Source organism: Opisthorchis viverrini (genome assembly GCF_000715545.1).
Source record: "Opisthorchis viverrini unplaced genomic scaffold opera_v5_161, whole genome shotgun sequence".
In the NCBI taxonomy this organism is placed as follows: Eukaryota; Metazoa; Platyhelminthes; class Trematoda; order Opisthorchiida; family Opisthorchiidae; genus Opisthorchis; species Opisthorchis viverrini.
In genome coordinates this window covers 167,207-191,009 of record NW_008751815.1, presented here as the reverse complement: position 1 = coordinate 191,009, position 23,803 = coordinate 167,207, and the positions used below count along the sequence as shown (strand labels likewise).

General features: G+C 48.1%; 2 protein-coding genes across 2 annotated transcripts; both read right to left on the bottom strand.

Moving 5' to 3' along the window:
* Window positions 1–612: 612 nt before the first annotated feature.
* T265_07100 (hypothetical protein) lies at window positions 613–19,569 on the bottom strand (the record flags this gene model as incomplete). The annotated part of the gene is made up of 6 exons (XM_009172543.1): window positions 613–890; window positions 3,716–3,783; window positions 6,717–6,872; window positions 10,818–11,162; window positions 14,499–14,827; window positions 19,473–19,569. The coding sequence occupies 4 exons, from the start codon at window positions 11,092–11,094 to the stop codon at window positions 825–827; spliced, it is 567 nt and encodes a 188-aa protein (XP_009170807.1).
* Window positions 19,570–23,267: 3,698 nt separating this feature from the next.
* T265_07099 (hypothetical protein) lies at window positions 23,268–23,600 on the bottom strand (the record flags this gene model as incomplete). The annotated part of the gene is made up of 1 exon (XM_009172542.1): window positions 23,268–23,600. The coding sequence occupies one exon, from the start codon at window positions 23,598–23,600 to the stop codon at window positions 23,268–23,270; it is 333 nt and encodes a 110-aa protein (XP_009170806.1).
* Window positions 23,601–23,803: the final 203 nt, after the last annotated feature.

The window sequence follows — 23,803 nt, the reverse complement described above, 5'->3', positions numbered from 1 at the left end:
CGTTTGTCTCGCACCCTTGGTTCGTCCGATACACATTCAATGTGCGCTGTCTGTATTCCAAACTGGTATAGGAAACTTAGGGCCACAGTGCACCAAAAACAAAAGGTCCACCATGACAATATCGAGGTACTGGACGCTGATCCGATGTTATTTAGAAGTCCAGAAGGTTCCTGTTTTCGTTTAAAATGGTACTTTCGGAGATCGAACAAGGAATGGTTTCGGTTGGTTCCGGAAACTCCAATCTTAACCAAAATCACGACGTTTCTGTCAAACTAAACCATCCGCGGATGCCATTCCGAACCTAGCACTGGCTGTTCCAACTCGCCTGATTGGTTCTTCAACAGTTTCTCAGGCGGCCGTTGTTTACTGGCAGTGCGGACCACACCAGCGCCAAAGTGGACAATAACCATGATGTGGGAGTCTAGTGAAAGAAAGCTCCGTACAAAGCTACTAACCAAAAGGTCCACGGTTCAAACGAGGCTTGGGATGGTTCCCGTATGTGTCTGGGCAATCCAACGGTATCTCAGCCTTCGTGCTTCCACCGAGATGCACGGAAATGGTGTGACATATCACCTGAGAGCATTGTACGGTTCATCAAACCTCACGAGTTTGCAAGGCCATATTCAGCTATAAACCGTGTTATGAAGAGGACAGATTGTTAGGAAAGTTCCTCATATTAACAGCGCTAACCGTGAGTGAAGTAGAAAATGTGTAAAAATCACGAAAATAAAATAATGAGGGGAGGAAAGCATGTCAGATCAAATATCGTCACAACCTGACTGTGCGGAGGTTGTGGGGCGACAGCGGGTAGGGCAACTCCGCATCTAGGTGTCAGTGAACTTCGCTTCACGTTTTTCAGTGAACGCGGTCATTCCCTCTTTACAGTCATTCTGAAAGAGGAGGAAAAGGGAAGAGAGAATGACAGAGAGACAAAAAAGACCGCTCACACACCACAGATGGGGGAATACGACATTCCGGGCTGAAGAACAGTGAAAAGAAAACGAGAGGAGAAAGGAAGGAAAAATAAATAAGTCGCTCAGCTGTAATACCCTTCCGGTGCCTAGCTGCCATGCTACCCGAAGAAAGCACGAGGGTTGGGATACTGCCAGGTTGCCCGAACCTAGACAGGGGAATTCGAGAGGCAGACGTCGGGTTCGAATTATGGACCTTCCGGTCAGTAAATTAGCGCTCTAACCAATCGGACCATCTCGCCCCGAAGGAAAGAAATACAAGTTATTCAACCGGACAGTTCAATTAGGGGTCAAAGCTCGTTTAGTTTCAATTGGCAGCAACCGAAAGAAGGCGCGGGATGTGGCGAACCCAGGTTGGCAACTACCTGAAATTGCGGTCTGAGAGGGAGACAGCCTGAAACTGGTCTACCCAAACCAAATTCCTGACAGTCGCTGATCTAATTGCACGCCCACAGCCCCGTAAGCATCAGAACGTCAGGGAAGATTGGTGGCTAGTTAGTACAAAAAGGCTGATTGGTCACAGGTGTTTCAAAACTGGCGTGAACAAGTCCCAAAGTCAAACTATGATGAAACCCTGTGCAAATGTTTTGTCCGGATTTAGTGGTGAAGCACATCTCTAGAATCTTTCCGGGAGATTCGGTTGCCGGTTGAAGGCCGTACCAATAGGCCACGACTGGATGGTTAGTAGATGGCTGACACATAAACAGGATGGACCAGTTATCCCATACACACTTAGTTCACTCCTCTATGACCTTATACCCCTGGCTTCTTGAGTGACGACATCTGGGAGTCCTCACAAAACTCCAGGGAGTCTCCAACTCGCGATCTTCCGGCAAGGAGTTTGAACACTCAACTGCTCGGCCACAGAACGTTTCGAGTTTCAAACAAGTAGTCCAGTGTCTAGGTTAGTAGCTCGTTAGAATCAAGAACACTTCAAGGTTATCAAACGGGGTAATTGTAAACAATGTGTGGAGATAAGCCAAATCAATTCTTAATTATTTGCTATTTTTCGAGAGCACGACTATCGAGGGTGTCGCTCAGCTGTAGCACCCTTCGGTGCCTAACTACCACGCCACCCGAAGGTTGCACGAGGGCTGGGATACTGCCAGGTTGACCAAGCCTAGACAGGGGAAGTCGAGAGGCAGAGGTCGGGTTCGAACCATGGACCTTCCGGTCAGTAGTTATAACTGTTCGTCCGTAGAAAAATATCCAAACTCCCAGGGAGATTACCCGGTTAAGTGAAAAAGACAAAATGTTTGTGGACAAATTCGCGTTCACGAGTTTGGACAGGTGATCGGAACCACAAGTCACATTCAGGTAAGAGGTTGAACACAGTCTGTGTGGGTATGATCACGCGGTCAAGTGTGTGAGCTGCCACGTTACATGGAGGCACGAGGGCTGGGATACTGCCAGGTTGCCCAAGCCTAGACAGGGGAAGTCGAGAGGCAGAGGTCGGGTTCGAACCATGGACCTTCCGGTCAGTAGTTATAACTGTTCGATCTCGCCCCATGCCAGTCATACACCCTACGCCCTTCCAATGAGTCTAAATCAAGATGAGCTGAGCCGAACCGATCTGAATTTTCCGGGGTCTGACGATATCTTGATATCAAACGATGCCTTTGATGTGACAAATATATCCTGAATGCAGAAGCCGCGCGGAAGTCGTGGCAATAACTTCCATGAAACTCTCATTCACTGGTAATTGACCGTAGGGTTGTGGCTGAGGAGGCTGAACACGCTAATCGGTCCTGGAGGAAATCGCTCAAGACGGGTGCAACACTTCCATAAGGTTGGAAGAACACATGCATCCAAAAAGGCACATGGATTAAAGACGACCTAACCGACTGGATGATAGACTATGAGTGAAAACGAGGTCTTCAGGAGAACTTATCGACACTGATCTGACATATGCTCAACTCCGTTGAGACTCGCTTGCGACTAGTGTAACCAACGAATGAAGAAAACCAAACAAGGGGTATTCTACACGAAACACGTTACTCATAACGTGTCTGAAAACACCTCGACAGCTCAAAACCGGTCTCGCCTCCTTCGGACTCATCCGATGGGTGCAGTCCCCGAGTTTCCGTCAACTTTATGTCTTGTGTGCTTCCATTTGCAGACTCATTTGGTGGAAACATCCAGACAAAGTATTACGGTATCTGGAATATCTTACCAAAAGTAAAATGAACCGGCCTTGTGTAGCACAGTCAACTGAAGACTAGCATAAGCAAAAAATTCGGTTGAGTCTCTCGTTAAGGCCAAATCATCGCACGAATGAGGAGGGTATTTGGATCGCCTCGAAGCTCGTCTGGATGTTACGTTCACGGATTGGAGAAGAAATGGTTCTTCCAACTGTATACACCTTTCCTAAGCCTGAGCCCAACTTGTGAACTAAACACAATGCTAGTGAACTCCAGGCGAATATCCATTACTGTTCCCGTACGACTGTCTTGTCTTTCTCTCCGTCGACCAGTCTGTCAAAACGCAGTAGAATATCCCGTACGACTGTCTTGTCTTTCTCTCTGTCGACCAGTCTGTCAAAACGCAGAAGCCCATTCGAACCGAACTGAAGCAACCATCTGTGTGCATAACCTGCCCTTGCTCGTACTAAAGGCGGTGCATTCAAGAGCATTTTAGGCACCAAGTAGTGGAACGGTGATATCATGAAACTAGTAGCACAGTATGCTTTTCGGAACACATAAGAACGGATGGATAGGTTATACAGCACCAATAAACAGACGTACCGTAGAGAAGGAGGCATGGAATAGACGCTTCTCGAACCGAAGACCTTCCGAGAGCGTCATGTTGTAGGCTGAAAATCCAAGAACAATACATAGTGGTCAGATAAAGTGTGGACTAGCAATTAGACTGAACTTGAATATTCGAACTCGAGCATGTTAAATGGACTTGTCTGCTGAGGACTCCCTTAGAGTATATTCAAATCCACTGGGCGGATACCAGGTAAGGGCAGCCACCGCACATCATGCAACTAAATACGGCAAGCCCGAAGTTATTAACCAACTTCCATTGCACATGCTGTTCCATAACTCCGTGTTCAAGGCGCGAACTCACTGACCGAAAGGTCCGTCGTTTGAACCCACACCGGGCATTCCAAATTCACCATTCATCACATACAAGGGCGGAGCTTGGACATCAGGCCATAGACTACTCGCGTGCTTCATCTTTCGCATACACCTTCGTATACACAGCTTTCTCATTCAGAGGTCGCGTTCATGCCACCGATGCTCCTTTGCACCAGTTAGGTCGACCTCAGCAGATCGTCTGGTCGGCACCTCTTCGGGTGTATCATGCCAGTTCCGAAGCTGCGTACCGTTTACCCTTTCCGGTCCTCGATCGTTCTGAAGTGTATACACGTCTCCCCGACAGTCGGTAACAACAAACGGGCCTTACCAACGACTGTCCAAATTCCGCGACCCCAGGATTCTGATGATCCTTCTGTTTCAGCTGCGCACCTATAGAGAATGCTCGTGTCTGCACACCTACCGTTCTCTGTCTAATCCTTTCCGAAGACAGGCGCACTATCGGCCAAAACCCAAGTTCCTGACCAATTGGAAGGCGTGGATTCGATCGTACACCAAAACGAATGGAACTTGCCTGTGGTTGGCTAGACCAACGTACAATGTGCTAACAACTCCATTGGCAAGTCCACTTCCCAGTCCCCTCCTTTGGCCGCCACTCACTCCTTGACCGTTCAGTTAGCCCGCTTGTTTACGAATTGTAGGGTGCCGCCCTTAGCCGGTTGATGTCCAGCTTCTGCAAGCAACTCCTGAACTCCTCACTCTCAAATTACGGCCCCTGATCCATTAGGAACATACTTGGTACCCTGTGGTTGGCCGCGATGTAATGCATGACCACTCTGCTGATGCCAGTTGTGTCGTGACTAACAGTGAACGGAAGTACTCAACCATTAGGAAGGAATGTTTAGTGACCGACTTGGCCCTGGATAAATGGAGGCTATGCTTGGTGGGACAAAGGTTTCACGTCAAGACCGATCACAAACCCCTTGAATGGATAGGAACCACCAGAGATCCTTGAGGAAGGCTCGCGCACTGGGCACTCTAGTTTACAAGAGAACAAATGGAACGTCGGTGGCATGCACGCGACCATTAAAGGGGAAAGGTGTGTAACAATGTATACGAATAATGAAGCATGCGAGCATCCTATGGTCTGGTGTCCAAGCTCCACTGTCCGTATCTGATGAAAGGTGAAGTTTATCAAGGAAATTGTGGAACCGCTTTGCAGTGTTTGTTTACTATTGTTTAATAGACAATGAATGTCCAGGAAAGTTCAGGAGGATGCGTGAGAATGTTCAATTTTTAAAAACCCCGTGCTTTCCCGCCTAATGGCTTGTAACTACTTAGTTCGTGTTTGACGCTAAATCACTTGGCAGGAAAAAAGGCGTTCAGCTGTAGCATCCCTTCAGAGCCTAACTGCCATACCACCCGAAGGTTGCACGGTCTGTCGAACAAACGTACCCCTAAACTGAGAAAGCAGAGGATGAAAAAAGGTTCGTTGAAGTCGTCAACTGAATGGACGGAAGAGAGTACGAACAGACGACGATCAGGAGGCGCGCATCGCGCCGAAAAAATATCAGAGTTCCACGCAAGCAACATACCTTGTACCACCCCACCTTCAAAGTATGCGCGGACCGAGCTACAGTCAAGCAGAAAGAGACAGGTGTACAGCAACCTTAGTTATGTGGTTGTGATCAAGTGGGTAGAGGGCTGAAACCCCGTCCCGACCTTGACGTTCGATGCCAGGGAAAACCAGACTTTCCCCCACAATAATGAGCTTTGTTACTGATGGAGGATGGACAGTGGAAGCTACACATTAAAGGCAATAGCCTAAATGTGTGAACGCGTGACTGGGCCATATCCGAAGGTCTTTTAACGCCTCCAGGTAGCAGGGATCAGGTTTCTAAACCTCACAACAGTATGTGGAACACTGTGGCATTGTAAGGTCGACCCCAGACAGATAGGTCAATGTTGCACCTACACTAAAGATGCCACAGATTGGTAAAGATCGCGCTAGCCTTCCCAATGTGGATGATAGTAGTATATTTATCTAGACAAGACGGACTAATATGCCTACCACTCCGACAGGCTCATATGAAAGCACGAGATACCGGTCCAACCATACCCCGTTTCGTGGTAGTGTGAGGCACATACCAAACCACGGGTCACCGAAAAGTGTTCACAATCCAACGGAGTCAGTTCTGAGGAAAGCCACAGGCATTCATGTACGATCTGGGAGAAATCTGAAGTGACAGAAACTGAGAACAAGTCTTGCATGACCACAAAATCAGGTTGGAGAGAAACCGGTGGACTCGGGGTGAACTCAAGCTCGAATTCGACCTAAACTGTCAAGCAACCACGCGAGATTGTGCGTAGCACTTCAGGCCTGGTCCTGGGTAGTGAGCGTTGGCTATGATATACCGTTCAGCTGTAGCACTCTTTCGGTGCCTAGCTGCCATGCCACAGAGGCACGAGGACTGGGATACTGGCAGGTCGCCCAAGCCTAGGCAGGGGACGGCGAGGGGCAGAGGGCGGGGTCGAACACCTGCCGGTCAGTGAATTTGCGCTCTAACCACTTGGTCCATCTCGCCCCCGTTAACCATGATATTCTTGTCTAAACCGGTAAACTCTCACGTAATGTGTATATGAATGAGACCAAGAAAAGCCACTCCATACGAAAAATAAGGACAGCAAATGTGGGAAGATGTACCAGCATTTATGGCCTCCTTGGCAGCTTTGGTAGCCAGACCAGAGTATCGACCGATTTTCTCAGCGAGTTCGATTGCCTTCGGGACCACCTCGTCTGTGGGGAAGACTCGACTGACGAGACCGGAAGCGACAGCTTCCTTGGCATCGATCATGTCGCCTGAGAGAATGAACAGAAGAGAAAAACACGTGAATAAAGCAGACCGTCATGATGCAGGACGATCCTAAGGTCCTAGAAAATGTGTCCAAACAAGAAAACGACTCAGTGACAAGCAAGGGAGTCGATAATGAGGGAAAGAGACTTAGCTACTCAGGGATATTGACCATCGGCAGCGTACTTGAGGCACAAATAATAAAAATGAACTCCGTTAGCATACTGGTTCGCGCCTTTGTGTTCCTGGATTTGAATAAGCTGACTTAAGTATAGGTTTGGTTTCGCAGAAAAAAGCCCGTGTCGCTAGACCTTCAGGACTTGTAAACTTGCGGCCTTTACATGCATAAATGCAGTGGATAAGGCATCATTTAGGGGTATGAAGGACATCCACGAGCCCACGTTGGTGGTTTTCATATGATGGTAATCTCTCCGAACGGGAAGTCACACCCCACTAGAGAGTACAAGTCAGTAATTCTCGTCAGTTGAAACCTGGTTTGCGCCTCCCCCCCCCCAGGAAAAGTCAAGTACACTTTTTCATTCTGTCGAAGGGTGATCCGGAAATATCAATTTCACATAAAATACATCCCAGTCTGTTAATTAGTTTAACGTCTCCGCATGGAATTATCTGGTCCAGCTCACCAGTCACATATGTGCCCCGATATGGTCTGTGTCACATGAAGGTGGGATCATCTGGGAAAATGATGTGTACAGGACTTGGCGCAGTCTCACAGAAACAGCCAAAAGTGCACCCCATCGATTCAACCAAATCTTTAGGGTTCCAAATTGACCAAGTACCAACCTCGTAGAGAGGTAAGGGGAGAGTTGCTTTCCGTCTCCTGAAAACAGGCTGCTGACTGATGGGGATTGCCGCTGTGAACTTCTCACGATAGCGCCTCTTCTCAGAAGGGAATACTGCATAACCACACCAGCATTCAGTGTAGCGCACCAAAGGAGCGTCTGACAACCTAGCCCATCTCCTCGCTAGTTGCCTAAACTAGTCCTTTACTGGTCAACATCGGTTGTGCATTAGAGGTATGATATAGCCACGTCAGTTGCACACCAGAAACTGTAAGTACAGCTACAGTATAAATGAGAGGACAGACAGTAGCGGCCCTGTTTGTTCGGTCTAAATCACCGTTGTCAGAATGTCGCTTACTATGAAAACAAGCGTCCAGTGTGTAAATGACGTCCCTCACCTTGTCATCTCTTAACCCATCGTCTACCCCAATCCTGGTCACTCGAAACCTAAGAATCCATTGTGCTTGNAGCGGTTCAGAGAAGTATGGGCCAATCAGAAAACCGGTGACCACGTGATGTGGCTTCTGCAGCTGAAAGACTAGTGGCGCTATACCCTGTCCAAGTGAGAGCTATTCACACCATTGTTCAACTGCTCGTGGCCGAAAGGTTAGGTGGTCAACAACTGGTCGGACGGTAGTAGGTCTCACATGGATGAATTGTGGAAACAGTACAAGTCAACCTACGGCCTACAATTAAATGCCTATTTACTTCTTCCGAATACTTTCAGCTGTAGCACCCTTTCGGTACCAAACTGCCATGCAACCAGAAGAAAGCACCAGGGCTGGTATACTGCCAAGTTGCCCAAGCCTAGACAGAAGAGGTCGAGAGGCGCAGGTCGGTTTTGAACCACGGACCTTCCGGTCAATAAATTTGCGATCTTACCACTGAGCCACCTGCCGAATACAACACAAATAGAACCGGTGTTCCGGAGATATAGGAACAAAAGAAAAATGGATGGTATAATAGACTCACTGACAGTATGGTGAACTAAAGATTTTCTAAAAGCGTTAGTGTGCGCTGAATTTGGCTAGATTAAGTACGTGTATTGCATGGTTCGGCGGCTTTTGTGAGGGTAAACTTTATGGGGGCTTCCATCTTGCAATGGAAGTTGTGGGGATGCCCTTTGGATGGCGGTCTTTAATAAGAGGAGCATTAGTGGGGGTACACCTTCGGCATACAGGCATCCGCTTATGCGGTACTCATTCGAGTTTGGGTAGATAACACATCGGTTGGCTAGCCAGACACACGCAGGTTCTATACGTGCCGATGGACTGTGATACATATCACGATGAAACTATGTGAACACCCTGCGGTTCTGGCACAACTTCGATAGTTTTACTTTCGCGACTCTTCTATCTACTAGTAACTATGGAAACAAGAAGTACAGGAATTCGACAGAACCACACGAAATCGGTTACCGTAAAGAAGCATGCAGGTGTGTCCCTATATAACTTTGCTGCAACCGTTTGTCGTGTTTCTGTACACCGGGCGTTTCTCAGAAATTCACGAAAACCTAAGTATGGCAAGCAGATATCACTTTAGTTCATTCTATTGTTACGGGAAAAGCTGAGAACTGTGTTGCGTGCAAATGAATGGAAGATATCAAGCACAATCGATATATCTGACGCGGACTTCCAGTGACTTTTCTGGAAACGATCACAAACAAATGGATTTCTGTTGATGAGGTGAAATTTGGGAACTTCACTCAGCATTTCGTGCTGCAAGCCACGTAAAAGACTAGAAGTACCGCACATCCTTGTTTGGAATCACCAGTAGTGCGCATCTACGGAGATTCCGAACCGGCCACCTCTTGGCTAGCAGCTGAACAGGAAACCGCTGGACCACGAGCAGCTGATCAGCGGTAGGATTAAGCCTCAAATGAACAGGATGTAGAACCATTCATTATTCAGTAGCAGAGTGCACAGCACTGGTGATGACTCCAGATGTACGGTGCTTCTCGGATTCTCGGCAAAGATGCAGCTCGTTTACCTGCCGAAAATTCGACTGAGTTCAGTTTCGGTTCCGTTTTTCATCACACAAACCGTGCATCGAAATTTTGTGGTTCCAACTGACAGAGCATCGTTCACTCAAGGTAAGGAGAATAAGTGAATGAAAGTAACACTTTGAAGGCGATGGGCGAATCCATGTATCGACGACAAATGTTTGTACAAATCTGTGCCATTTGGGTTCAATTAGAACATAAGGTTGACGAAAACCCGGAGACTGCGCCTACCTGATGAGTCCCAAGAAGGGCGAAACCGGTCGTGGGCTGTCGAATAGTGGTAGCAGTGCATTACGAACATACATGTATCGCGATATCTCGAACATCGTACCAACTGAAACATGAGGCGGCCTGGTGCAACACATTCAGCTGCTTGAGAACACCATAAATGAGATTCAGCTGGGTTGCAGGTGGGTTTCTCGTAAAGTATAATAGACAGGCGAATAAGTGTATTTGTCGAAACCTTCATGCTTCGTTGAATGGTCATGGACTGACCGCCCCGGATTGTCTCCATCCGACACAAGGCTGGGAGGATAGGGTTCTATAAGACAAGCAGTCCTCTGGCCTACGAAGCTCACGGCCTAACCAGCGCAAACTTTGCAAGGTGACCAGCCGATCTATCGAGAATGAAGGTTCCCAAAAATCGTCTGGTGTACTTCAGCGCATCACTGATTTGGCGTTTCCACCAAACTCACACAATGCTTCGGTAGCACGGACAACCAAACACAGTAAACTATCAGAGGTCCTCCACGCGCAGCGGCCACGTTTCTGATCCCCGAAGTAGGATGGCGACATTGCACACTCAACTTTTTGTCAAGAGTTGACTCACGACGGCGCCATAGATGTCGGTTAGTAAACGCCGACTCTCCTTCTAAATTCAGCGGGTGATTTCGTCTTTCGCCAGTCCACCGGGACTTATGCAGTTGCCCAGGTAAGCGGACTTCTACCACACCGATTGTTTCACCTGCGAGGTTTGGGTTTGGTTGGTATGGACGTTTATCTAAAGACAGCTGACCAAGGTTCGTTTTGACCTTCAAACATGCAAAAGACATCTTAGCGACCTCCAAACGTCGCTCATATTGGGAAAGTACCGTATTTTGAAATTGAAAAAAGTGGACCTAAATCTTTTTGTCACGGGGAACTTCTCTTACCGCTGAGAATGAGTTCCATTGCCCGAGATTTACCAACCGCACGCACAAGCCGTTGTGTTCCACCAGCTCCAGGGATTGTGCCCAGTTTGATCTCCGGTTGCCCGAATTTAGCTGTGTCACTTGCGTAGATGATGTCACACATCATAGCCAATTCACAACCACCACCCAGAGCGTAACCACACACAGCGGCAATGATAGGCTTCCGGGTCAGAGCGACGCGATCCCAATCGACCAGGAGATCATTGCCGTAAACGTGGGGGTAGGTCAGGCCACACATCTCTTTGATATCTGCCCCGGCTGTCGGATGAGTAGAGAGCGAGATATCACTTAGCACAACAAAACTACCTGAAATGTTGTAATCAGTGTGAATCCGGGAAGCGTAAAGATGAAGCAACATAAACATCTTAGCTCATATGTAAAACGCACCTAAAGCTTACAAGATCTAAATGTAACAGGAACCAAGTCGAACATTCGAGGATTTGTGCCGTGACACCATCAACTACGGCAAGTCAATGTCCAGTCAAGGAAATGTTACGAGCCTGAAAAATGCATGAAAGATTACAGTACCGTCATACGCCCTCGTTTAATATCTATAGTAAGTGGAGACATCGGTAATCTACATTCATATCACTATCGTTCAAACCGTCCATCTCCTGACCAAAGCAGTTATTCTGCTTACTCCATACCAAGAGGAAAAAGCAATGGACTCCGCTTTCGCTCTTAGTGGAATCTGCCAGCAGTGCCAGACTTTGAATCCCAAAATAAATGGTTTAGCTGTGGTACCCTTTCGGTGTCTAACTGTCATGCCACCCGAAGGAAGCCTAGACAGGAGAAATTGAGTTCGAACCACAGACCTTCAGGCCATCCTGAGACCACTGTGTCCAATCAGGAGCGTCTAGCCTGAGCTGGGTGGTAGCGGTAACACGCTTGCCTCGTATGCCAAGTATCCGGGGTTCAAATCCCAACACGGCGAGAAATATACACGGTTGATGAGCCGAGTGAAACTCGAGTCGAACAATTCTCATTTTTAGTGTTGACTTACCGGCAACAGGCAAAGGACCTTTAAAACATGTGATCTGAATGCAGGTCTTTAAAATCTCGGAACCATTCACACTACAGGAATTCAGGATAGAAGCTATCGCTTAAGCAGGAAGTCTAACCGCAGTCGTTGCAGAAACGAAACCTGCATTAGCCAAACTCCGAAATCGTCAACTTTCGGTTGGCGCCTCCCATATCTGAGCTGAATTCTTTGAAGTGAATCAATCTTTGATTCTGCTGGTCACAGGCGAGCGCATCAGCAGGTGCCTGCAAAATTTTTGAACTTCTTCGATGCCGCGCATACAAGCAAGGTAGAACCATTCGGGGGAACTGACGCTTCGGTGGCTTACAAAACGAGGAGTGAAGTGTTTAATGCCAAAAAATGAAGGATACTTTTGAGCAACTCTCAAGAAAATGACGCATACCATCCCAGGCACCAGAATATGATAAAAGGGAAGTTTAGGTCTTGGGAAAGCCGTGTTTGAAAATTAATAAGACGGTGATCCGAAGAACGAAGGACAAAGTATGTTGCGGTAGAGTAAAGAAGAAAAGATCAAGGATTTGAGCGGTATCACTCTGGTTAGAGATCCAGTCAGAGGTAAGATGGTTGGGAACCGAAAAGAACCTAGGCTTACGGTCTTCAGGACCTGCATACGAATAGAATGAGAGCTCCTCACTCCTGTGTGCGTCGAATTCGAGAAAACTCGAACTTCCTCAGTGAGGACACACTGAAGTACATGTTCTCAGTTAAGGTTCGTCATCGCCTCTCAGTGATCGATAAACGCAACGGAAACATTCATCGCATCGGCGGACGTTGAATTCAAGACAAAACAAAAACATTTGAAAAGGAGGAGTACAAGAGCTCAGGAAAGAGGTTTGTGGCGTAGATCATCATCATCACCAACATCGTCAAAGAGAGGGACATTTGATGTTGACACTGATACTTGACTGCCACAGAATCACAAAGTGCACCAAATTATATTTAAAGCCTTAGGGTGATTGAAGAGAAAACAGTGGGTGATGGAGGCGACCTTGTGCAGGCCTATCGCGAGCATTTTTAAGTATCTACATTTCCATGCGATCAATCAAACAATCTGAAAAGAAAATGGCAGCATGAGCGCCACTGACACCCACCATTCTTGCAAATAGTAATGACCGTTCAGCTGTAACGTCTCTTCGGTGCCTAGCTACCAACCCATCCGAAAGAAACACGATGGCTGAGATAAGACCAAGTTACCCAAGCCTGGATAGGAGTAGTCAAGATGCAGAGATTGGGTTTGAACCACGGACCTTCTAGTCAGTAAATTCGCGCTCTAACCATTTGAGCCATCTCGCCTCCTTTCATCAGTGACAAATCGGAGCAGATAAGGAGTATTTGTAGGCAGAGGCACCACCCTCAAAAGAATAACAAGGGAAACTAGTGGAAATTGTGTGTCGGTGATACGACTAGACTAAAAGTCCTAATAGTGAAAACATGGGAGGTGAGGTGCTGGATAGCGATTGATGGACCGGACTAATGTAGCACTTAAAGAATGTCAGAGTGAATCTTATGAAACACACAAGTGTTCCTGCGATTTATATTTCCGTACCTCGTGAGTGAAGGGCTTGCGTCTCACATACAAGACTTCTACGAGTTTGACGGTATAATTTCTTTAAGTTACAGTGAGCCAACTACCAGGTTTATGAGCTATCTACGATGTACGAGTCGGGTCCCCTCCACCCAGTTCTTAACTGTGCCCAATTCAAAGACCATTAGCCTCAGTGCTACATTATTTCTTGAAAACAAAAACAAGTTCCTTTCCAGTCAACAAAGCGTTAAAACCTCTTCAATAAGTCAGAAATGGCGTTTGTGCGTCCAATTTATCACCTCCAGCTTTCGAGCTGGCTTCTTCTCAATTTCCTCCAAACGACCAAAGTTTGAAAGTCCACAGCACTCTCTGTATTCCCAGTCTCTCATAAGCCCCAACTCTTTACCATACACTGTTGTGGAAACCGAACCGCCTGTAGTTCCTTCACCTGCTATCATTCAATTTCGTGTATGGAAAGTCCTCGAAGATGTGGATATGCTTCCTCAGTGGGCCGATTCTCGCGAAATAAACGATGCGCTAACCGCAATATTCAGAGTACGGTAAACCAAAAAGTGTTCGCCGACTGTCAATTCGTAGGCCACTCATTGCTCTAGAGACCATATCATTACGTGTTCAACCTCAAGTTTTAATGAGTAGTAAAAAACAGTCAAAGGTTTGCCGACATGCTCACACCAGTGGAAAGTGGTTTCGTATCTGGTTGGCGGATTGCAATTCTCTAAGAGCATGGTGCGACGTACAGGCCAAGCTGGCTTCATTTCTGAGTAATCACATGAAGCGNTGAAGGGCTTGCTTCATTTCTGAGTAATCACATGAAGCGCTAGGTCTCGGAACTTCATACCTACTAAAGAAGGGTGACATGCCATTCGAACCGCTCAAGCTTCATGTCATGATGAACATTCTTGTTCTGAATCACAGTATGACTGCCATTTAAATTCACATTTGTGTACATTGCTGTACACGAATTCTAATGAGCTCTCGAAGCCTGACATGTACCACAAAGTCCAAAGAAAGTATGGTGACAGGGTGAGATTAAGAACAATTAGACACGACTTACCAGCAAAGGCCTTATTACTACCAGTAAGTACAACGGTCTTGACCTGATTATCACATTCGAATTTATCCAAGGCCTCGGAAAGTTCACGAATCAGTCCATCGCAGAGAGCGTTCAGTGCCTTTGGTCGGTTTAGTTGAATAAAACCAACAGAGGCTCCAGCTCCTTTCTTGTCCACCAAAATGTGCTCGTAAGTGTGCACTAGGGAAGATCGGGATGAAATTCAATCAGTTTTACCGCTTGAACTGAAACGAGCTACCCCACGAGGCAACAACAAACGACCGAGCAAAGGTCGAAAGGAAGGAACTAGTGGAGACATTTTCCGAATCGAACTGGAAGTAGAACAGTAGTGGAAAACGGTAGAGGACACAATTCCGGACAACACAAGATCTGCGAGGTACAAACAAAGATAACGCGACACTGAACAGGAATCGTAAACTACCAAGTACAAACAAGCACACAGCAGCACTGTTAGGCCTCATCCTGAACGGGGAAAACAATGACAGTTCGCTGTACGCCCGAAATCGCCCAATCGCGTATGCACAGAGTGCTCGGCGATTTCTAAGCCGCCTCCGTTTTTTATTGAACAGTTCCACATGACTGATCTTTTCGGTGCAAAAAGTTTCCCAAGAGAAAGCAATGTGTGGCAAAACCTTCGCTGTGTGTGACAAAGCTCCAGCTCATCAGTGCCACCTTGACACAAGTTGGGGCGGACTGATGGCTTGTGAATTGGTCTAAATCGTTAGTTGAGAGTGAGTGCTGCAGCGTTGACATATAAGATAATTGTAATGTCACCTGCATGTCACGTGACGCTAGGCAATGCGGAGAATCGGGTAAAAAGCCAGACGGGTGTAGAGAGGACAGTGTGATAAACCGCACAGAAGTTGCACGCTACTGAGCGTCAATGGAAGTGGCGATGCAAACGATGTATCAGTGTCACGCCCTTAGCTTTCAAGAACAGCGTAGGGTGCACATGAGCAGACGTGAAATGCCAGGCAGGTTGGATCTCCAAAACGTCCTATCGCGAACCCGTCGACTGTTTTAGGCTAACGGTTGATCAACCACTGATGGCAACGATCCACGGAAATGCATTCGCAGGTGCGTTGTGGCAGTCAGAGATGTACCTGAGGTTGCCCGAAAACCAAGACGCGAGGTCTGGTTGTTGCATTTCCTGGTAAGGAGATGAGGCGACTGAATTACTTCGGTGCCTGTGGTGGGAAACCACCTTAAATAACTTGCGTCCTACAGTACTTTAAAATGACGAAGTAAGCGAACATGTTCGTCGCGAAGAGGCTGGACCGTACTGTGGTATGACGGTTTGTGCGCTGTCGTAACCCATTCAGCTATGCTGGGTAGTGACCACCCGACATTCACAGAGTCTCTCAAACCAGGTTGGTCAATGGTAAGAGGTCTATTTAACATATTCTCCTGGCCCTCCACGTTGGGGATTAGGTGTGTGGCGACTAGTTCTATAAAAATGGTAATGCACTTGCATTTTCCGCAAAATACCGCTACCTTGCAGTCAGTCTAGAGCCAAAGGCTTTGGTCGAAAACTCTAATCATCCTAATGTCCGGGTCTGGGTGCCCTGGCAGTATTCCAGCCCACGCATAACCATGACACTTTTAACTAACAATATTCTGATGCTACATCGGCCGTCACGTGGTGTCGCCAGCCGGGTTAGCTGAATTGCTGCATACAGCAGGGTGGGCAGGCGAAAACATGCTTCTGCTGACGCCTTCGTCCTTTAACGTTTGTCCTCTTCCAACTCAAATTTGAATATTCTCTCCGCAGGTCCCAGCAGTAAGATTGACCACTTTGCTCACCGTACACCACTCAGCTGCAGCTTCTGTACATCCGGCTTCAGTAACAACCCCAAAAACTTCGAAGTCTATTTTCAAACCCCAAAATCCAGTCCACTTCGTTCAGCTGTAACACCCTTTCGGCGCCTAGCTGCCATACCACCCGAAGGAAGCACGAGGGCTGGGATGCTGCCAGGTTGCCCAAGCCTAGAGAGGATGTTCCGACTTGTTGAACGGTGGTGCAACTCTGTATTCGCATTTGGCTTCCCGCTCAGCCCATTATGGTATATTAAAAGACATGTTAGCTTCACATAGCTCTTTATAGAGAAAAAGAAAGATCATTACAATCTCATTTACAGGGTCACCACAGAATGTCCCACAAGGCCGCGCTAGAATCTCCGTGAGGGGGGGGGGCGAGAAACGTCGAGATACAGATGCTCGAACCCGACTGGCTGACAGTTTGACCAATCAATGCATGTGTTAGTTCAGTCCGTAACCCGCACATGACACATCCGTCCTATTGACGTGATGTTCCCTCACTAGGAGCGGCTGGCCTTCGGACACAGGATAAGTCGAGATGCAGAGGTCAGGTTCGAACCACGGACCTTCCGGTCAGTGGTCAGGTCAGGCAGATGACGCAGCGAATGTTTCCTAAACAACTACCAAAGTCACGAAGCTGGGGAGAGGAAGTGACAAAGAGAGGCCCTGACGGGTACCACATTTGGCAATAAACTAAAGAGAATACTCTCCGTAGTCCTTCACGCACCCATTTATGCTAGAGTACAAAAAATGGAGAATTGTGATAAAGGCGTTTGGTACATCTTTGAAGGAGAGACATCCCAACAATACAGCGCGGTCGACTGAGTCGAACGATGCTTTTATACCTAAGATAATAACTGTCGACTTTCTGTATTTGTGGCAGTGCTCAAGAAGTCGGTTAGTCAGTTCACTTTCCTCCGAAATGAAGTGGTTCCAGATGGCTAGGGAAAATAATTGAGTTGGGGCAACGCGTTGAAGGCGATGGCTCAACCAGTTCAGTGACGTTGAATGGTTCTGCTTGTCCGGTATGACAGAGTGAAAGCTACGCAGGGAAGGTAGCTCTGATGCAACAGCACCAGCGGCTGCGTGACACAGTGAGGTCCGTCAGGGTCACCAACGATCGGTTTCTCTTTATCCGAGAAGACAGTTACCAAGGCAACTGAGGTGACTGGCAAGAACATTCATGCTTCGTTGCCCAATCACGGACTAAAAGCCTCCGGAACGACACAAGGCTGGGAGGATAGGGCTCTACAATGGAAACGGTCCTCTGAAATACGAAGCACACGCCACAACTAGAGCAGCTTGGGAGGGGGCGTGATGAGTTGATCAACCGAGGAAAAGTGAACTTTCCCATCTGGCATACCTCAGCATTGCTGATTAAATGTTTCCACCAGACCCGCGCAACGCTTTCCAGATTTCAAGAAGTTGTCATAAGGTAGAGATGTGGTCAGCACATCCACAACCTGAACAGGACCGTGCTTGATTTCCACGAATCTGCCACTAGTGAGTACTAGTAAGACTATGTAGGACGATGCCCGTGAGCGAAGTAGAAACGATAGCGACTAACCAGATATTTGATATCAAGATGGAAGATATTATCCGTAAGGTGACTGAAAGGTGACAGCGTATGACCGGATCCTCGCGACGAAACAGGTAGGTATAGTCCCATAGTTCCCGTCGCGGGATACCTTGATGATTTTTACGTTCAGATAGAACACCTTCTTTGAAGATAGGAACGGCATTCGACATGTCATTCCCTTAACACTTCGTCTATCAAATGCTCTGGATGCGTTTTGTTTGACTCTAAACGAGTTCTCCCTGGTACATAAACAAGGCAGAGGAAGGCAGTCATGGCAGGGTGCTTCCTAAGTTTCCCGGGGGGGATAACACTTCGTCTATCAAATGCTCTGGATGCGTTTTGTTTGACTCTAAACGAGTTCTCCCTGGTACATAAACAAGGCAGAGGAAGGCAGTCATGGCAGGGTGCTTCATAAGTTTCGGTTTCCGGAGGGGATCCGGTATTTGATATCCTCCTGTGAAGCTGTTAACGTTTTGAACGTTATGCCGGGTGTTCGAAATCAGGTGAATTGCGCACTCATGTCCATTGTTCTCATTCAGATCACCAACTAGAGTAGTGACATCCATGCACCCGATTGGCTGCAGCAGTTTCGAGATTCCTCCAAATTAAGCGCCTTCGACAGTGTCATCGCTGCAGTTTGCTGGGTCACGAAGAGGAATGAGGGGCAGATTTCGAGTTTTCGCTGACTGCTTGCGGATTTTGACCGAACCAGTCAGTTTCACCGAACACAGTAGGCTGTTCATAAGAATCTAGTCAAGCAGGGCTCTTGCACTCAAAGCAATGCCCCCACCATTGATACCATGGGTAGTCGCTTCTGAATCACCTGAGACCCCCAGAGAACATCACGGATAAACTGAGTTATTTTGGAACGTTCCGATGCATTACCGTAGTAGGGTCATGCACGCACACATCAAATTTGAAGAGGAAAGGGTGTGGTCAAGGGAGGTCCGTTGACCCATCTGATGAAGCCTACGGCCGTCAGGTGTTGCAGCGGTGAACAGACCGCTAGGTTGGTTGTTGAACAGTGGGTAGCCGAATCGTTTGTCAAGCCTGGAAGCTGACTAAGAGCAACCCAATAATCCTGCCGAGCTTTCAATAGTTACACATGATCTTAGGCGATGTCAGGATTACCCGTTGCTCGTAGAATGGAAATTGCCGAGTACCACTATTACCACAACTTTTTGATTTTTTTGTGACCTATGAGAATTTCGCGAAAGGCTCTGTAAGATTTCAACTTGAGATCGCAATGCACACGAAGCAGTTGCTTCATGTTCCAAGTACACTCCACAATTGCCCGAGTTATAACGTTTTTCATCTTCCGGTGGCTTGCTCGGTTTCTACATGCATGCGGCGCGACTTTTCACAGATCGTAAGCGACTCAGGCTGTCCCTGCAGCCCAGTTGTCATGCCGAATATGTTCATCAGAGCCTAATGTACGTTCTAAGATGAGCCCAACCGCAGAATCCCAGACGATAGCTCCTAATTNATTGATTGATGGAATCAGTAGGCGTAAAGATTACCGGAATCCGCCAAACACCCAAAAAATGACGTCACCTTACCTCCAGGCTGTTCAAACCAGCGTACGCTGGAGTTGCCGATCACTAAACCGAGCACTTATTTTAGTGGGAATACTACGATCAAAAAGGATTGCAGCGCAGAAATAGGTGCGGCCACGACCAGTACATCTGACTCAAACTTGATTGGTCGGAAGGCCGGCAGATTGTTGGCCAGCACCAAGCCCAGCTCCGATTGGTCGAAAATGTGGATTGCACTGATGCTCACCTACCAGCACCACTAGGATTCCAGGTTCCAGTGTCCCGTTCTGAGGGCATCCTAATTACCGAAACGCTTTCGTTACTTTAGCGTGGGATGTCAGGAAGTCACCAGCATTCGACGCTCGAGACGATATGGCGACGGAACATGTCAGTCCTGAAATGTGCAGATATACAAATTTGTATTAATGAACCCACACGGCACACATTCGCACAGGTTGAGTGGCACAACACACATGTACTCAACAGAAACCGAAACCGGAAGTCGGGGACACAAAGCTGGGTGAAGTTCAATCAGGGGGGTGTACAAGCGGCTACTCTTCCCTGTCTGGGGCTCGTGGTGGCTCGACCATGGTATCTGTAATAGGGATAATGAGAGAGGGATAGACACACATAAGCCCATGTGATAGACGTGCATGCAGATACAGTCGAGTTTCAACTGCGCTACATTTTCCCCTCCCGAGTCCGAGCACTGTCCTCAGTGCTCAGGTGTTTGTGTCAGAAGTACTGATCTCAACCGTATGGCTAACGGGTGGCAGGTAGTGGGACGTTGACGGCTGGGCGTCATTATGCGGTTGGGGGGACGGCTGTAACTGGTTGTAATGTACGCATTGTTCATCCGTATGTGGCTGAGATGGGTTACGAATGACATGTATTGTTTGGTCTCTTCATAATAATAACATAAGGCCCCTGCCACGTCTGGTGGAATTTCGCGGATGCACTCGGTGGTGCTTTCGGGCGATGTAAGAACATGGTCACCCACTTCATACACAGGTCCGTTTATTCTGCGGTTGTAGAGAGTCTTTTGGTGCTGCTGAGCATGTCCAATGTTTTCGCGAGCGATTTGCAGTGCAGCGAATAGGCGTTCGTGTAGCGATCGGACCTACTCGTTACTGCCAACAAGGTCTGCGGGGACCACGGGCGTGTCTGCGTCAGAAGGCAGTCGAAGGTCTCGGCCGAGTTATAGAAATGCCGACGCCAAATTTGTCGGTTCGTGTACAGCCGCACGATAAGCCAGCATGCACAGGGGGATGTGTTCCTCCCACCGTTCCACTTCATAGCGATTCACAAGGGTAGTTAGTGTCCCCTTTACGGTGCTCTTGGTGCGTTCTACCAGACTGTTTCCTTCAGGATGGCACGGTGTTGTCCATATTTTACGGATCTCCAGAAGTGCACACGTTTCCCGCAGTAAATAACTCTCAAAAACTTGGCCCCGATCCGAGTGTAAAATGACTGGTACTCCCTAGCGTGATACCCATTCGGAAGTTATCTCCGACGCGATCGTACGGGAATCTTGCTGCCTCACTGGCACAGCCAATCAGGACGACGATGAACCGGTTTCCATTTCTGGTCTCCGACAGAGGTCCAATCACATCAATGCCCACTCGATGGTTTGGTCCTTGCACGGGGTCGGTTGGACCGGTGCTCTGGGTGTTATGGTGGGGTCTTCGTCTTCCCACACACGGTACAGTGCCGACAGAAATCCACGACATCGTGGTGTGGCAGAAACCCCCGGTAGTACCGTCTAATGTGCGTTTCCGTTTTCTTCTGCCACGCATGCCCCAAATCTCGGCGAACTGCTGTGATAGTCTGCTGGACGCAACTACGTGGGAAAATGACACGAGAACGGCCATCCCGACTATCCACAAAGTGAAGTACTCGGGATATAATTCGTAGTTGTCCCCACCGTGACCTCAAACCCCTTGCTCCCGGGGATCTTGAAGCCATCAGGCGTCCAGAGGTTTTGGGGTCGCCCTGAAACTGGAGGCGATAAATCTCTCCAATATCTGCGTCCCTGGATTGTTCTTCCCAGTTCATTCGATTAGAGGCAATTAGCACGTTAGCAATATCTTATTCTTGAGCTGGTCTTTGAGATAACGCACCAGCATTCGAGTGTCTAATGCCCATGCAATAAGTGCAAGCAAAATTATACTCCTGAATTCGCTCTTGCCGGTGTGCAACCTGGCCATCGGGATCGCGGATACTCTGCAACCACTGTAGTGAGTGATGGCCCGTCCGGAAAAGGAAGTCCTGCCAAGCAAATAAGGCCGGAAACGATGGAGAATAGCGCTCCAGAGCAAGCATTTCACGCTTATCTAGAGCACATCTACCATGTGCGATGACAACCTCTCGATCAGCCAGATGTTGGGAGACTACGGCACTAATTGATTAGCGTCAGTATCTAAAACGAACTCTCCCGCATCAGGTGAAAGATCCGGGTAAGCTATAATGGATGGAGATGTTAATGCCTGCTTAAGACGGTTGAAAGCTTCGTCACATTCCACAGCCCACGAAAAATTTCGATTTTTGTGGGTAAGCTTGTGAAGTGGAGCACTGATTGCGGCAAATCCTTTAATGAACCTCCGGTAGTATGATTCAAGCCCGAGGAAACTGCGTAAGCCATGCATACCCGTCAGTGTCGGCCACTCAGCAATGTGTTTTGTCTTATCCGGATGCGTTTGGACCACACCGGAAGAGAGAATGTGTCCCAGGAACAGCACTTTACGCTGGAGGGACATGCATTTATCCGCGCGGAGGGTTAGGCCAGCCACCTTGGGGCCGCTGTGTTCGTCGATTGTGCGGCGTGAACAATGATGTCGTCCAGGTAGATCAAGCAACATTTAGGGACCAACCCTGCGAGGACTGTCTGCATAAGTCGATGAAATGTGGCTGGTGCGTTCGCGAGTCCGAATGGCATGGTTACGAATTCATACAGTCCTGACGACACTACAAACACCGTTTTACAGCAATCCTTCGGTTGGACCTCGACCTGCCAATATCAAGAACGCTAAATCCAGGGTGGAAAACCAATTTGAGCCAGCTACTGCGTCAGTGGTATCGTCCACACGTGGAAGCGGGAATAAGTCACGCCCATTGACCTGATTCAGCTGTGGGAAGTCCACACATATCCGTAAGCTACCATCTTTTTTTCTTACCAGCACGATTGGTGAAGGCCAAGGCGAGGAAAACGGACGGATGATTTTTTCTTCAACATCTCGGAAAGTAAGTTGGCAAGTTCACCCTGGTAGTGGATTGGAACCTTCCTGGGGGGGCACGTATTGGCTTATGACCATCTGTATTGATGGCATGCCGAAGAACGTTGGTTCGCCCCAGAGAGGGTCGTGAGATATCCAGCACAATGTAGAACTCCAAGGGCAAATTGATTACACTAATACTCTCTGTGTCAGGTATGTTGGAGCACAAATCACGAAACTTTCTGTGTCAACCGACGAAGTACTGTTACACTCTGATTTAGAGAACCGGACGGTACCTGCCTGGGCATCAATGTGGGCTCCGTGCATGACTGAGAAATCCATGCCCTCGATTACATCCCAATTGGTTTGTGAACGGATGAACATGAAGTTAGAAGCTATGTTCGACGGGGAAAGTACCGCCCTATTAATGCCAAGTAATGAAATGATAGACCTGTCGGCGGTAAGGAGTTCCGGGCAATTGTTGCTACTATTAAGCTTTGGTCCTAATAAATAAATAGAAACAATCAAACGAGAAGCCCGGGTATCGACTAAGATGTTCACAGGCTTGGATTTCAACTGCCCTATTATAAGTAGAGAGGAAAACTGTCTAGTAGAAGCGATGGGGACAGTCGTGGACAACGGAGGACAGTCTTGGACAACGGAGACTTACTGTTATGAGAGTTGTGGCCTCAGAGCCTGGCATTCTTTCAGAGGCGCGTACAGTAGAAGCAACTTCGGGGTTTGGCTTGGCTTCAGTGGGGGTCCATATATCCTGCCGGTGACGTTGCGCTGTCGGAAACAATGGGGCAGGATTTGGGGATGGATCTCCGCTGTCATACGGGTTTTCGTAGGTCCGTGCGATATGGAGCGTGTCCCTTGGAGTCCGGTCAACTCTCCGGCGAAATTTCGCCTTCAAGTCAGCGTTTCGTACACCAGCCATGAATCACTGGGCCGCGTGCACTTTACGAATTTTCGGCGAACCTTCGGGATATGCCTTTGCGGCAAGGACCGGAGGGCGTCGGCATACTGATCCGCTGTCTCACCCGGGTGTAGTTCTGGTTAAAAAACGCTCTCGAAAAACACTGCTCGGCAGTAGTGTGCCAAACAGGGCGGACAATCGGGTCCGGAGTGGGTCTGGGGGGG